General features: G+C 43.1%; 1 protein-coding gene across 9 annotated transcripts in view; it reads left to right on the top strand.

Moving 5' to 3' along the window:
* NEO1 (neogenin 1) overlaps positions 1-13,355 on the top strand; it is a 268,181-nt gene that overhangs the window by 250,366 nt on the left and 4,460 nt on the right. For 7 of the 9 annotated variants that reach the window (XM_055277844.2, XM_055277847.2, XM_055277849.2 and 4 more), the window contains 4 exons: positions 835-1,073; positions 1,666-1,758; positions 5,965-6,123; positions 10,982-11,245. In XM_055277844.2, the coding sequence (XP_055133819.1) occupies positions 835-1,073; positions 1,666-1,758; positions 5,965-6,123; positions 10,982-11,245 (755 nt within the window). The remainder of the gene's footprint in view (positions 1-834; positions 1,074-1,665; positions 1,759-5,964; positions 6,124-10,981; positions 11,246-13,355) is intronic. The other 2 variants (XM_055277851.2, XM_055277852.2) reach the window with 1 other exon arrangement.

Raw genomic sequence — 13,355 nt, 5'->3', positions numbered from 1 at the left:
GTACCCAGTATGTCCTCATTAGGGGTAAGTAAGAGAGTGAATGAAGAAGCTAAAACACAGAGAAGTAGACATTGTTGTCCCCATTCTTGACTCCACCTAGTTGGTAGTCCTAGTTTGGCAGTCTTCGAAGTTATTCCGACCAGGTGCAGTGGCTCACGCCTGTAATCCCAGCACTTTGGGAGGCCAAGGCGGCAGATCACCTGAGCTCAGGAATTTGAGAACAGCCTGGCCAACATGGTGAAACCCTGTCTCTACTAAAAACACAAAAATTAGCTGGGTGTGGTGGTGGATGCCTGTAATCCCAGCTACTCAGGAAGCTGAGGCAGGAGAATCTCTTGAACCCAGGAGGCCAGGTTGCAATGAGCCGAGATCGCGCCGTTACACTCTAGCCTGGGCCACAAGAGCAAAACTGCATCTCAAAAAAAAAAAAAAAAAGTTTTTGCCTCCCTCCTTTATAAGCCATAGACTTTCCCTCTACTCCATTGTTATGTTTCTACATTGCTCTAATTGGAAACTTGTGGATGAACCTTCTGGTTTAGAGATTATGTAATGAAAAATGCTATCTTAATCTTTTAACAGTCAAAAAAAGTAGTCACAAGGCAGGATTCAAACATAAAACCCTGGTAAGTATCTCTAAATATGTGTGGACAAAATAGAGATACATTTACTCTCCTCAGGAGCAAACTTGTTGTTGTTGTTGGGGGCGGGAGATATGTTTTTAGTTTTTGCCTTTGCTTGAAACATCTCAGAAAGGCAGTTTTAATCACTCAAGCCTTTTGACGAATACGTGCAAATGAGTTACTTTTTAAAAGCTCCTCTTAACTTCGTGCCTAGGAAACGAGCTGCCTGCAAATCAGTGAATGGCTCTCATAAGTACAAAGGGAATTCCAAAGATGTGAAACCTCCAGATCTCTGGATCCATCATGAGAGACTGGAGCTGAAACCCATTGATAAGTCTCCAGACCCAAACCCCATCATGACTGATACTCCAATTCCTCGCAACTCTCAAGATATCACACCAGTTGACAACTCCATGGACAGCAATATCCATCAAAGGCGAAATTCATACAGAGGTACCATTTTAAGTGCAGGTTTTTTCTCAAATGTTAGGAGACCGTTTTCATTTAAATCATTTTTTTTCCCTGAGGTTGCCTTCATTTGGCAATTCCTATATGAGATCAGATTTAGAGAAATGTGTGTGATAAGATTTGGGAACATATGATGAAGAATAGCTAGCTTGTTTTGGGGGAGAGGTTCTGTACCCATACAAGACAGTCTTGCAGATCTTTTAGGTCTCTCATCAGGCTTCAGCAGCGTAATATTCAAGCATTTGAGGCTAGCTAGCCCATGTCTGTGCATTTCATTCTGTGTCTTCAGCTGGCTTCCAGCTTGCATTGTGGTATTCAGAACGTTCTTGGTCTGGAGGCTCTTACAGACAGCCTGTGAAGTATGGTGGGCAGCATTGTGACATCCACATTGACTCAGCAGGAACTCTTGTAATGCTCTAATGATCATTTTCCTCTTTATTTCACTTCTTACAGAAATGTCTTGTCCCCATTATGTTGTTTGTGAATTCTGAATCCTCTACTAGAATCGTCTTACTGTTGAGGCTGCTCAGTGGCCTAGGGCACATGCTGGTAACTAACCTCCACATTTAACATCTAGGGCATGAGTCAGAGGACAGCATGTCTACGCTGGCTGGAAGGCGGGGAATGAGACCAAAAATGATGATGCCCTTTGACTCCCAGCCACCCCAGCGTAAGTAGAAGCATCTCTTTTCCTCAGTGCTACCAATCTGTTCAGTCATGTAGCGGAACAACTATGAATGATCTTTTTGACTTCACTTGATTCTAACACAAAGATAATCTACCAAAGCTTTGACACCTTGAAGGAGGAAGTACCAAACACTTGCCATATTTTGCAACAGACATTATTCTTGAGGCTAGCGTCTTTATATTTATGGTAAATAAGCTGAAAAGCCAATGTCTCCAGATTCCCAGGAATAGGGGAGTAACCAGTCTCCCTAAAAGTGCATCATATCTCTATGGGAGAGATGGGAAAGCTTCCCTCCAGACTAGAGCTAAGGATGGCCTGATGTTACAGGTTTTCCTTGTGCCTCCTGACACCAGTGCTGATGAGCACCTATGGAATTTATTTTTTTAATTAATAGGTTTGAAGGCCAAGCAAGATGGCCCACACCTATAATCCTAGTGTTTTGGGAGACCAAGGTGGGAAGATTACTGGAGGCCAGGAGTTCTAGACCAGCCTGGGCAATGTAGTGGGACCCCATCTCTACCAAAAAAAAAAAAAATTAGCCGTGACAAAAATTAGCCAGATGTGGTGGTACATGTCTATAATCCCAGCTACTCAGGTGGCTGAGGCATGAGAATCGCTTGAACCTGGGAAGCAGAGGTCACAGTGAGCCAAGATCGTGCTGTTGCACTCCAGCCTGGGTGACAGAGTAAGACTCCATCTCAAAAAAAATAAAATAAATTTAAAAAATTAAAAAAAAAAAAAAAAAAAAAAAAGCCAGGCATCATGGCACATAACCTGTAGTCCCAGCTATTCAGGAGGCTGAGGCTACCCAGGAGGCTGAGGTGGAAGGATTACTTGAACCCAGCATTTAAGGTTGCAGTGAGCTATGATTTTGCACCATTGCACTCCAGCTTGGGCAACAGAGCCAAGAGCCAGTCTCTAAATTAATTAATTAAAATAATAAAATTTAAAAATAAAATTAGTAGACTTTATATTTTAGAATAGCTTTAGGTTTTACTGTATGGAATTTTTTTTTTTTTTTTTTTTTTTTGAGACAGAGTCAGAGTCTTGCTCTGTCGCCAAGGCTGGAGTGCAGTGGCACAATCTCAGCTCACTGCAGCCTCCGCCTCCCAGGTTCAAGCAGTTCTCCTGCCTCAGCCTCCCAAGTAGCTGGGATTACAGGCGCTCACCACCACACCTGGCTGGTTTTTTGTAGACACAGGGTTTCACCATATTGGCCAGGCTGGTCTCAAACTCCTGACCTCAGGTGATCCACCCAACTCGGCCTCCCAAAGGGCTGGGATTACAGGCTTGAGCCACCATGCCTGCCCAGCTGGAATTTTTTAAACAACATTTTTCATTCTTGATTCATGCCTCACTTTGATAAGCATAAAGGTTTCTGAGCCTCTTTTAATAATAGTTGAAATTCAAAATAAATATCATGATTAAACCAGAAAGCAGTGGGACAAACTGATTCTTTCAAACTACTGTGTCCTCTCTCATCACTGTTTTCAAGGAAGTGAAGCCTTTCAGACTAGCTAGCACAGTGGGGCTTGCAGTTGAGGGAATTCTCAGCCATCTGTCAACAAATGATGAGATTTAATAGCCATGAATATCATACATGCAACAAGGTACACCATGACATCGTGCACTTGGAAAAGTTCCTCAAATCCCCAACCTCTTGTTGGAAGCTTCAAGCATATGGATGTCTGCACACGCATTCCCTCTCCCACAAACACTCACTATACACAAACATGTAAGACACTGGATTACAAAAATCATCTTTGAAAGAGTAATACCCTATTTGTTAATAGGTAATTTCAGCTCAAAGTAGCTTATGCTTTTGGTCCTTGATGGAAAGAAAAGCCTGGACTTGGAAGCATGCGGGGGAAAACCATGGTTTCCCTCTTATAAGAGGTGCCCTGGATGGGGTTCCCAGGTTTAAAGATACAAATGCCCAAGAAGAGTAAATTAATCCATCCCAGTTGCTTCTGATTGATCAAGAAGATGCTAGCACTACTGCTTATTTGTTTGTTTTGTATAAGACTTGAGTTCCTACCTGAACTGGCTTATTTTGAAAACTTGTAAAATTTTACTATCTTTATTTCTAGATGTATTACTTTTAAATATGTTAAGTAAAAAAGATATGTTGTCCAGTTGATATCATTCTTCTTTTTTTGATGTTGGGGAAGGAGTTTGCACCAATATACAATATTATTTAATTTGTGCCTTAACAGTTGGGTGGGTAAGTGGAATCTTTTAAAAACCTGCAACCATAAGATCCACTTGTGGTCTTTAGGTTTTCAGATACTGTTTTTAAAACCCACACGGCTACAATTCTGTTTCACAAGCTGGTATTCCCTGAGCTCTGGGCCCTGGAATGCTGCAGGAGCCATATACCCACCACCCACCTATCCTGGTCTTAAATGACTGAGCAGTGCCAGGAAGGGCTTGCTGGTGCCGGGACATGGCTCCATCCAGGGCCATGCACCGAAGCAACAAGTTCAGAGTCAGCTAACAGCTGCTGATTTCCTACTATATCTTAGGCAGGCACATTCACACTGCTTTATTTTATTTTTTTTTTATTTACTTACCTAGAAAGACTGGAAATGCCTTATAAGGGGGAAAAAGTCAATTTTGTTTTTCCTTTGTGGGAGTTCTCAAATGCTTTCAAATTGTACTTTTCTAGGTAAAAATCAGGTTTATTCCCCCTGCCCCAGCCTGAATTCTGGTAAACACTGAGTCTGAAGCACCCACTTCTAAAAACTACCTGTCTTCCCTTAGAGTTGCCGACTCCCCAGTTACCCCGAGAGCCCTCCTCAGACAGCTTTCCGGTGTTGTGTTTTATTCCCGGGCACAACCTGGAGCCTCTGGTCCCCAAGAGCAGCACCTGAGGGAAAGCCCCTTTTCTGTTCCCCAGGCCTTGAGAAGGGAAGGAAGGGGCAGCAGTGCTCAAGGGTCCCAGTCATGCCACCTGCTTGCTTGCATGTGGCCAGGACAAGGGATAGCTGGAAAGTAAAGGCATCCATTTTGTTGACCAGGATTTCTCTTTACCAGAGTAATGTTGAATAGCCCCACAAAGACTTTAGGGAGATCCCTGGGGACAGAAGACATTTCAATAGGCCACTAAGTGTTAATTAAGTTTATCATTAAGTTCATGAAGCCTTTGTTTAGAGAAAAAAAGATTCCCAGTATTGCTAGTCAGCTGTGGCCTATTTACCTGTTTGGTGGGGGTAGAGCTGGTTATCTTGACCTTAAATGCACCATTTCTACAACCACTCCAAGGGAGTTCCTCAGAAAAGTTTATTTTCAGACTCTGGGCTTCTAATTTTATCTGTTTCCATCTCAGGTGGATAATGAAGCCTCATAGAAAGTTGTACATGGGATCTCTGTCTTGATAGAAAGTAGTATGTGAAATCTGTGTGGAAATTTCAGATTCTTTAGCTAAACGCAGTTAGTTGAATCCTTAGCCAGTGTGGGAAGGAAAGAGCCATGTATTCTCTTAAATGCAGATGGGTATGGCTGAGTCCCCAGACTGGAAGCAGTAAAAGATGGTGCCATCGGCCAGTGGTTCATGCTTTTAGTACTAGATGGGACCATCAGAGTTCAATTCCATTTGCATTTATTTTAAGACATGAAAGCTGATTAAACAGCTACTTATTTATTTGGCCTAAATACCCATTAAATGCTTCATCCAGCAGTTTTAACAAAGTCAGAATGAATTAGGAATATACTCGAAAAAGAAGGGACTTCTTTCTATCCTTTTAGCAGGACAAAATAGAAACTTAATTTATGTGTTGGCTTATGGATTTACATTTTGTGACATATGCAAATAGATATTTGTAATAACTCATGTAATCCATGTTTATTATAGTAGAATTGGAAAATACAGATAAGCCCAAAGAAAAATATTATTTTAATCCTGACCACTCTTCCCTGCAAGATAATCACTGTTAACATTTTAGTATATATTACTCAGACCTTTTTTCTATACATATGTAGACATATGCAAAAGAGTTTTTCATTTTTAAAAAACAAATGTAAAAATCAATGGCTAATTGATCAGATCTAGCCAGCTGCCACCAAAAAACCAAGGGAGTGGTTGGATTGTATGGGAGGTGGGAAGGGGGCGACTTTGCTCTGAAACTGTGATTTGTGTGTGTTTGTGCAAGCATGTTAAGCATTTCTCTGTCTTGTGTTCATTCACAGCTGTGATTAGTGCCCATCCCATCCATTCCCTCGATAACCCTCACCATCATTTCCACTCCAGCAGCCTCGCTTCTCCAGCTCGCAGTCATCTCTACCACCCGGGCAGCCCATGGCCCATTGGCACATCCATGTCCCTTTCAGACAGGGCCAATTCCACAGGTGAGAGATGAGGATCAAGCCCAGATGGAAACCATTCCAAAAGAGTTGGCAAGCGGAAATGGGGAAGGACTTGCCCTACTTAGAAGAGGGATTTGGAATTTTTCTGTTTTATTTACTTAGCATAACATTTCTGTGACTGACTCAAATTTGTTTCTGTAAAATTCACCCCATATTTCTACTTAAGTTTTAAACATTCAGTGCAAGGTTTCCTTTTAGTAAAAACAGTATCTCTAATCACAAAACAAGCAGTATCTCTAATCACTAAGCAAAGGGATGCTTTACTTTGCATTACTAAGAGAGGCCATGCTTTGATGACCAGTTGGATAAAAGAAGGTAAAACTAAAGTGATAGACTCACTAAAGTCCAAGTTGAACTTACGCTTTAACTCAGTCTTTTTTCCAATTTCTTTATTTCTTTTAATCCTCTAGTTTGAAAGGAAAACTCATCCTGGGTGATTTCAGACACTAGTGGTTGCCTTTGCCTGGCAGTCACCCTAACGTTGGGTAGGTCCAAAGGTTAACTGTTACATACAGGTTACTTCCACCATAGACCAAAGTGCAAACAACATCCAACGAGCAGTGGGGTCACCAGCCACGTGGAGTTGTGTGTGTTGTAAACCACAGGGTGCCTGATGTAAACCTCAGGATTATTAAAATTAGGAAGCGATGCACAGGAATAGATCCTCTCTGAAGAAACAGGAAATTAGTGTAACAATCTGCAGTGTATTTAAAGAAGTATGTTGCTAGACAAACATGTCCCAGTTTGGAAATCTTAGGAAACCACATTATCAAACAGTTTTAAGGAGGAAAGTATTAGTGAAGGTGTGGGGACAGCAAGTGGCATAAATATTCTTCATTAATTGAAAATTAATTTTCATCCTCAGTTTTAAACGGCAAGCCTAGTAACTTCCCATATATTCAACATATTATTTTTCCACCATTTGAAACTTGCCTATTAATAGTTATTATGTTAGTGATAGAACTGAGTTTTGCTGGTCTGGGGAATAAGGGAATTTCAAGTGAGTTCCATTTTAAAAGAACCTCAAAACTTTATGCTAGAAGTTTGGGTTCCCAGTAATATCCCCATTCTTTTAAGTTTTTTGTTTTTCTTTGGTTTCTTTGTTTGTTTGTTTTTGAAACAGAGTCTCAGTCTGTCACCCAGGCTGGAGTGCAGTGGCGTGATCTCGGCTCACTGAAACCTCCACCTCCTGGGTTCAAGCGATTCTCCTGCCTCAGCCTCCCAAGTAGCTGGGATTACAGGCACACACCACCACGCCCGGCTGATTTTTGTATTCTTAGTAGAGACGGGGTTTCCCCATGTTGGCCAGGCTGGTCTCAAACTCCTGACCTCAAGTGATCCGCCTGCCTCGGCCTCCCAAAGTGCTGAAATTACAGGCATGAGCTACCGCACCCGGTCCCCATTCTTTCAAGTTTTCATCAATCATAAACATACCCAAAACATCAAATGAAGCTTTATTAAGGGGTGCCTAATAATTCCCAACATTGTCTACTTCCAAAGCTGTTACCTGATTTGGAGAATGCTGCTTGAACTCACATCTAAATTTGGCCTTCCAGGCTGAGCAGTGTGGCTCATGCCTGTAATTCTAGCACTTTGGGCGGCCGAGGCAGGAGGATCGCTTGAGCCCATGAGTTCGTGACCAGCCTGGGCAACAAGGCGAGACCCCGTCTCTACTAAATATTAAATATATGTATATATAAATTTGGCCTTTCTACTGTCTCCCTCCAAATCCCAATTTGGAGTCCTGCATTTAGGAAAGATGGTTTACAAGATAGACAGTTACTCCAGCCAGCTGCATGGAGAGCCAAAGTCTGCCTTATAGACATAGTCTCAAATAGAACAGAGGACCAGAAAGCACCTCCACACCTGCTCTTAGAAAGAAGATTTTGTGCCCAACCCTGTTTCTCCATTTTTAAGGCCAAGGAATCTCACATGCTAGGATGCTGTCCTGCCTGAGTGGATGGCAGGCACCTTCCAATCAAATCAGCCCCTACCTCCTTCCTGGGTTTGGGGATTGGAGAGAAGCATGGCAGCTCCTACCCAGCCCTCTCCCTTGTGATCTAGTGTTGGTAAGCATTCCCTTCTCTATGGACCTAGGCAGAAAGTGAAGAGAGGGGGAAAGAATAATTTGCATTACTAAGAGAGGCCATGCTTTGATGACCAGTTGGATAAAAGAAGGTAAAACTAAAGTGATAGACTCACTGAAGACTGATTTGAAATGTAGAGCAAGTATCCAGAAATGATCAAAGTTCTTTTTCACGATTGTACTTTGCTAAGCTCTTGTGTCTCTGGAGCTCAGAGTGTTGCCACAGCTTGGTATATATGGGCTAAGCAGGGCCAGTCTCTGCTCTAAGGAACATTCACTATGTCACCACCACTTGACATTGGAAAAGCACTTTCCTCTTGTCCAATCACTTGGCCAGTGTGAACTCTGTGTGTCTTAAACAACTCTTTAAGAGGCAAGTCAGTCAGGAAGTAGCCCCCTTGCCAAAGCAGGAATTTACTTACAGCATGTATTCTAAGCAGGCCAGTGATTTTGCAGTGTCAGGGAGCACCCTTCGTGAAAAAAGCAACATGCCTGGGGCCCCCGGAGTTGTACAAGGCAGCCCTGGTCTGTGGTAGCAGGCCAGGGTACTGACTCATATAGGCAACCCCATTTTCCTTTGTCACCATTTGCACCATCTCATTGGCCCTCAGAAGCTTATATATCCAGTTACAGACCATTGAGGAAGTCAGGAGAGGCCTGTTTGCCCAGAGCTGACCTAACATATCTGCCAATACAGGCTGACATGGTCTGGACATGAGTCTACTGTTCTCTCTCCTCCTCCCTGCTACCCTTCCTAGCCAGCTCCTACCCCGCCCAGCTTCTACCTGGCCCAGGATCACAGAGGGGGACCACCAGCTCCCCCGCCATGGGGATGGCTAGCTTGAGCAAGCCTAAGAAGATCCTCAGCACACCCCTTTAACGGGTGAGGAGTGACCTAAGCCTGGTAGAGCCAACACAGGCACACTTGGGAGGGTGTATGAGTCCCTCATCAATGGACCCAAGATCAGAGGTGCCACTCGTGACTGGTGTGGCCTGACTTCTCAGAGCCCAAGGGCACAGATTCACTGCTACCTCAGCAACAAAGGCAGGAAAATGTGTTGGATTTCTGCAGATTGCTCATGCTTTACAGTATCCCCATCTGCGGGGATACATTGAAATCGCATGTAGTACTGAACCCTTTATATCTGTTTTCTCCATCTGATAACCAAGACAGCTACTAAGTGACTCAAGGGCACTGTACGCAGTCTGGATAAGCTGGACTAAGGGATAAGGCACATCCCCAGTGGAATGGTGCAAGATTTCATCATACTACTCAGAACGGTGCACGATGTAAAGCTTATGAATTAATTTATTTCTGGAATTTTTCATTTAAATTTTTGGACAGCAGTTGGCCACAAATAATTGAAACCATTGAAAGCAAAAGCATGGATAAGGGGGACTACTGTACTTGTTAAGGTTGAGGACTCCAGAAGTCAGAAGAGGCCTTCAGGCCATCTGGTACAGTCCATTGCCCTGAGCTATGTCCTCATCCCTCTCCTCACAGGTGGGGAAGGTGGTCACCAGCTCATGCTGTTGGAAGGATCTTCCTCATGTGGTCTCCTCGGGCCTTGGTGCTGCTTCTGCCCCACAGGGTGGGGGCAAGTGGTAGTCTGGGTGTGGAAAGGTGTGTGGTGGTCCAGAGCATGTGTGTGGAAGTCGGAAGGCAGGGATTCAGATTCCACCCTGCTAGTTCTTAACTGTGCAAATGGGCAATTTGCTTAACCTCCCAGTGCCTTCTGAGTTACTTTCAGGATCGAGTGAGCTAATGAATGTAAAGCAGCTAGCATAGTACTTGGCTTAAAGTAAGCACCCAGTAATTTGCAAAGAAAAGAATCTTAATAGATATTCAAGCACCGTGTTCAGCACTTTTCATACATCTCATTTAATCCTCAAAGAATTATGTGTTATTCTCCCTCTTTTGTAGATGAAGAAACTGAGACTCAGAGATATTCAGTGACTTTGTCAAATTCACCCAGCTAGTACACAAAGATTAGAGTCCAGGTCTGTCTGACTCCAGAGTCCGTGCTTTTCTACCCTACTGTGCTGCCTTCCAGAACAACTCTGCCCCTTCAGATTGTTATCATGTTCTTCCTGAGCCTTCCTGAGCCTTCCTTTCTCCAGGCTAATCTACCCCCGTTTCTTTCTCTGAATCAAAAATGCCCTTCATTTGGCATGATCTGAAAGCTGTGTGCAGACCTCTGGGCTGCTCTGTTTGTTGTCCAGTTCTCACTTGAGCTATGGGTTTTTTTGCTGTGATGAGGCCATGCACAGTCCCTGGAGGCATGAAGGCCTGTGGCATTGGCCTCTCCTGCAGTGACCACCAGGAGAGCTGGCTACTGTCAGGTACCCAGCCAGTCTTGGTGGTTAGCCATGGTTGTCTATGAAAGGCCACTCTCTAAGAATCCAGTGAGTGAAGTTTTTAATTTTATTTTATACTTATTTATATCTTAATATCTTAGTCATCTCAGGAACCTTTATAAGTGCTTCATAATAAATAATTAGGAGAACTTTAAATCTATAAAATTGTGACCACTTAGCTGTGAGGTGAAAAACTGGAATAGCTGGTTGAGTACAAAATTGTTTGAGACTCCATTCTTATCCCTGGCAGTGGTGCTAATCCATGTTCTCTTGGACTAGCACTGATCACAAGTGCTATTGAGCTGGTTTAGGGAACCCCTAGAAGTAGCCAAACTCTGGGACTTTCACATATTTAATGGCAAAAGAAATGCTAACATTTAGACTTTCCTGCTGTAGAATCCGTTCGAAATACCCCCAGCACTGACACCATGCCAGCCTCTTCATCTCAAACATGCTGCACTGATCACCAGGACCCTGAAGGTGCTACCAGCTCCTCTTACTTGGCCAGCTCCCAAGAGGAAGATTCGGGCCAGAGTCTTCCCACTGCCCATGTTCGCCCTTCCCACCCATTGAAGAGCTTCGCCGTGCCGGCAATCCCGCCTCCAGGACCTCCCACCTATGATCCTGCATTGCCAAGCACACCATTACTATCCCAGCAAGGTGAGTGAGGATGGCAGCACACCTGGAGGAACCCTTTGGCTCAAGCTTGGGACAAAGCCACCCCTTCTTTGAAGTATAGCAAAGCAAATATCCTCCAAGCCTATCTTAGTAATTCAGTTAGAGTAGCAGTGTGCCATTGCCCCGCCTAGGGAATTTATGGGCTCTCCTTTTTTGGAAACACTTACAAACCGGAGAATTAATTTGCTGGGAACCAAGGGCTGACCTTTTGAATTGTGTTTTATGTGCAGCACCTTTGGTGGTAAGTCCAATGGCATGGGAATGGATAGCAGATCTAGTCCGCCCAGACCCCTGGAATCACCTCACTTCATAAGGTCCCTGCAAACTAGAGAAGGGATCAGGGAGGCCAAGGCTTGGATCATAGGGTGGTGAAAGCAGAAGGAACTTCAGGATAGGGAAAGGAATCCTGTGAAGGGAAAGTCGTTTACCCAAATCCACACAGCTCAGTAACAGTCCCCTGACCTCAAAGGCATGCTTGCTTTCTGCTCTTCCAAATTGTTGCCTATTCATTTGTTTTAGGAAAAGTCAGTGGTTTTCAAAATTTCTGGTCTCAGTACTCCTTTATAGCTTAAAAGCTATTGAGCACCTAAAAGAGCTTTTCTTCATATGGGTTTTATCTATCAATATTTACCATATTTACCATATTAAAATTAAAACTAAGAAATTTTTAAAGTATTTTATTCATTTAAAAAAGCAATTATCTGTCATGTTAAGATAACTGGCATATTTTTATGAAAAACAACTATTTTCCTTTTTTTTTTTTTTTATTTGGGACAGAGTCTCGCTCTGTCACCCAGGGTGGAGTACAGTTGTGCGATCTCGGCTCACTGCAAGCCCCGACTCCCAGTTCACGCCATTCTCCTGCCTTAGCCTCCCAACCAGCTGGGACTACAGGCGCCCACCACCATGCCCTGCTAATTTTTTGTGTATTTAGTAGAGACGGGGTTTCACCACATTAGCCAGGATGGTCTCGATCTCCTGACCTCGTGATCCGCCCGCCTCGGCCTCCCAAAGTGCTGGGAATATAGGCGTGAGCCACCGCGCCCAGCCGAAAAGCAACTATTTTCAAAACAAAAATATAGTGAGAAGAGTCATTTTATTTTTTGCAGATCTCTTTAATGTCTGGCTTAATAGAAGACAGCTGGATTTTCCTATCTGCTTCTGCATTCAATCTGTTGCAATATGGTGTTTTGGTTGAAATATAAGAAGAAAATCTGGCCTAACAGATATGTAATTGGAAAAGGGAAGAGTATTTTTATAACCTTTTCAGATAATTGTGGATATTCTTTTTTGATACTACAGCAAAACTCAGCAAGTTGTAGTTTTTTAAAGGTTTGTTTGTAAAGTAAAATCTGAAACCTTATCTATGAAATATTCATACTTCATTCCATTAAAATTCATTCATCTGTCTTACATTTAATGCATGATACTAAAACATCACACGTCGGTCATTTAGAAAATATTGGTCCACTACATTATGCAAATTCTGCAAATAGTGATACATTTTATTATTCAGTATCTAAAAACATATTCATTAATATCATCAAAATGTGTAAGTATTAAGTTCTCAAGACCATGGTGGCGGATGCAAGTTTTCCAAAATCCTGATTTTTACTTAAAACTTAAATTTTATCATTGGCAAGAAACACTATCCATTGTGTTCCTTGAATTGACAGGCTCACTTTGTTCATTTTCTAAAAGATGTCTCAAGAACCAGTTTGTCTGTCTTTGAACTAACAGTGATATTCCATGATAAAAACATTCAACTCAAAACTCAAAACTATCACAGGTACCTTTATTTAAGACAGCTGTTGGCCGGGCGCGGTGGCTCACGCTTGTAATCCCAGCACTTCGGGAGGCCGAGGTGGGTGGATCACCTGAGGTCAGGAGTTCAAGACCAGCCTGGCCACCATGGTGAAACTCCGCCTCTACTAAAAATACAAAAAGTTAGCCGGGTGTGATAGCAGACACCTGTAATCCCAGCTACTCGGGAGGCTGAGGCAGGAGAATCACTTGAACCTGGGAGGTGGAGGTTGCAGTGAGCCGAAGTTGCTCCACTGCACTCCAGCCTGGGCAACAAGGAGAGACTTCG

Source organism: Symphalangus syndactylus, chromosome 5 (genome assembly GCF_028878055.3).
Source record: "Symphalangus syndactylus isolate Jambi chromosome 5, NHGRI_mSymSyn1-v2.1_pri, whole genome shotgun sequence".
Lineage (NCBI taxonomy): Eukaryota > Metazoa > Chordata > Mammalia > Primates > Hylobatidae > Symphalangus > Symphalangus syndactylus.
The sequence above is the reverse complement of the archived record's forward strand: the minus strand, read 5'-3'. Positions and strand labels throughout refer to the sequence as shown.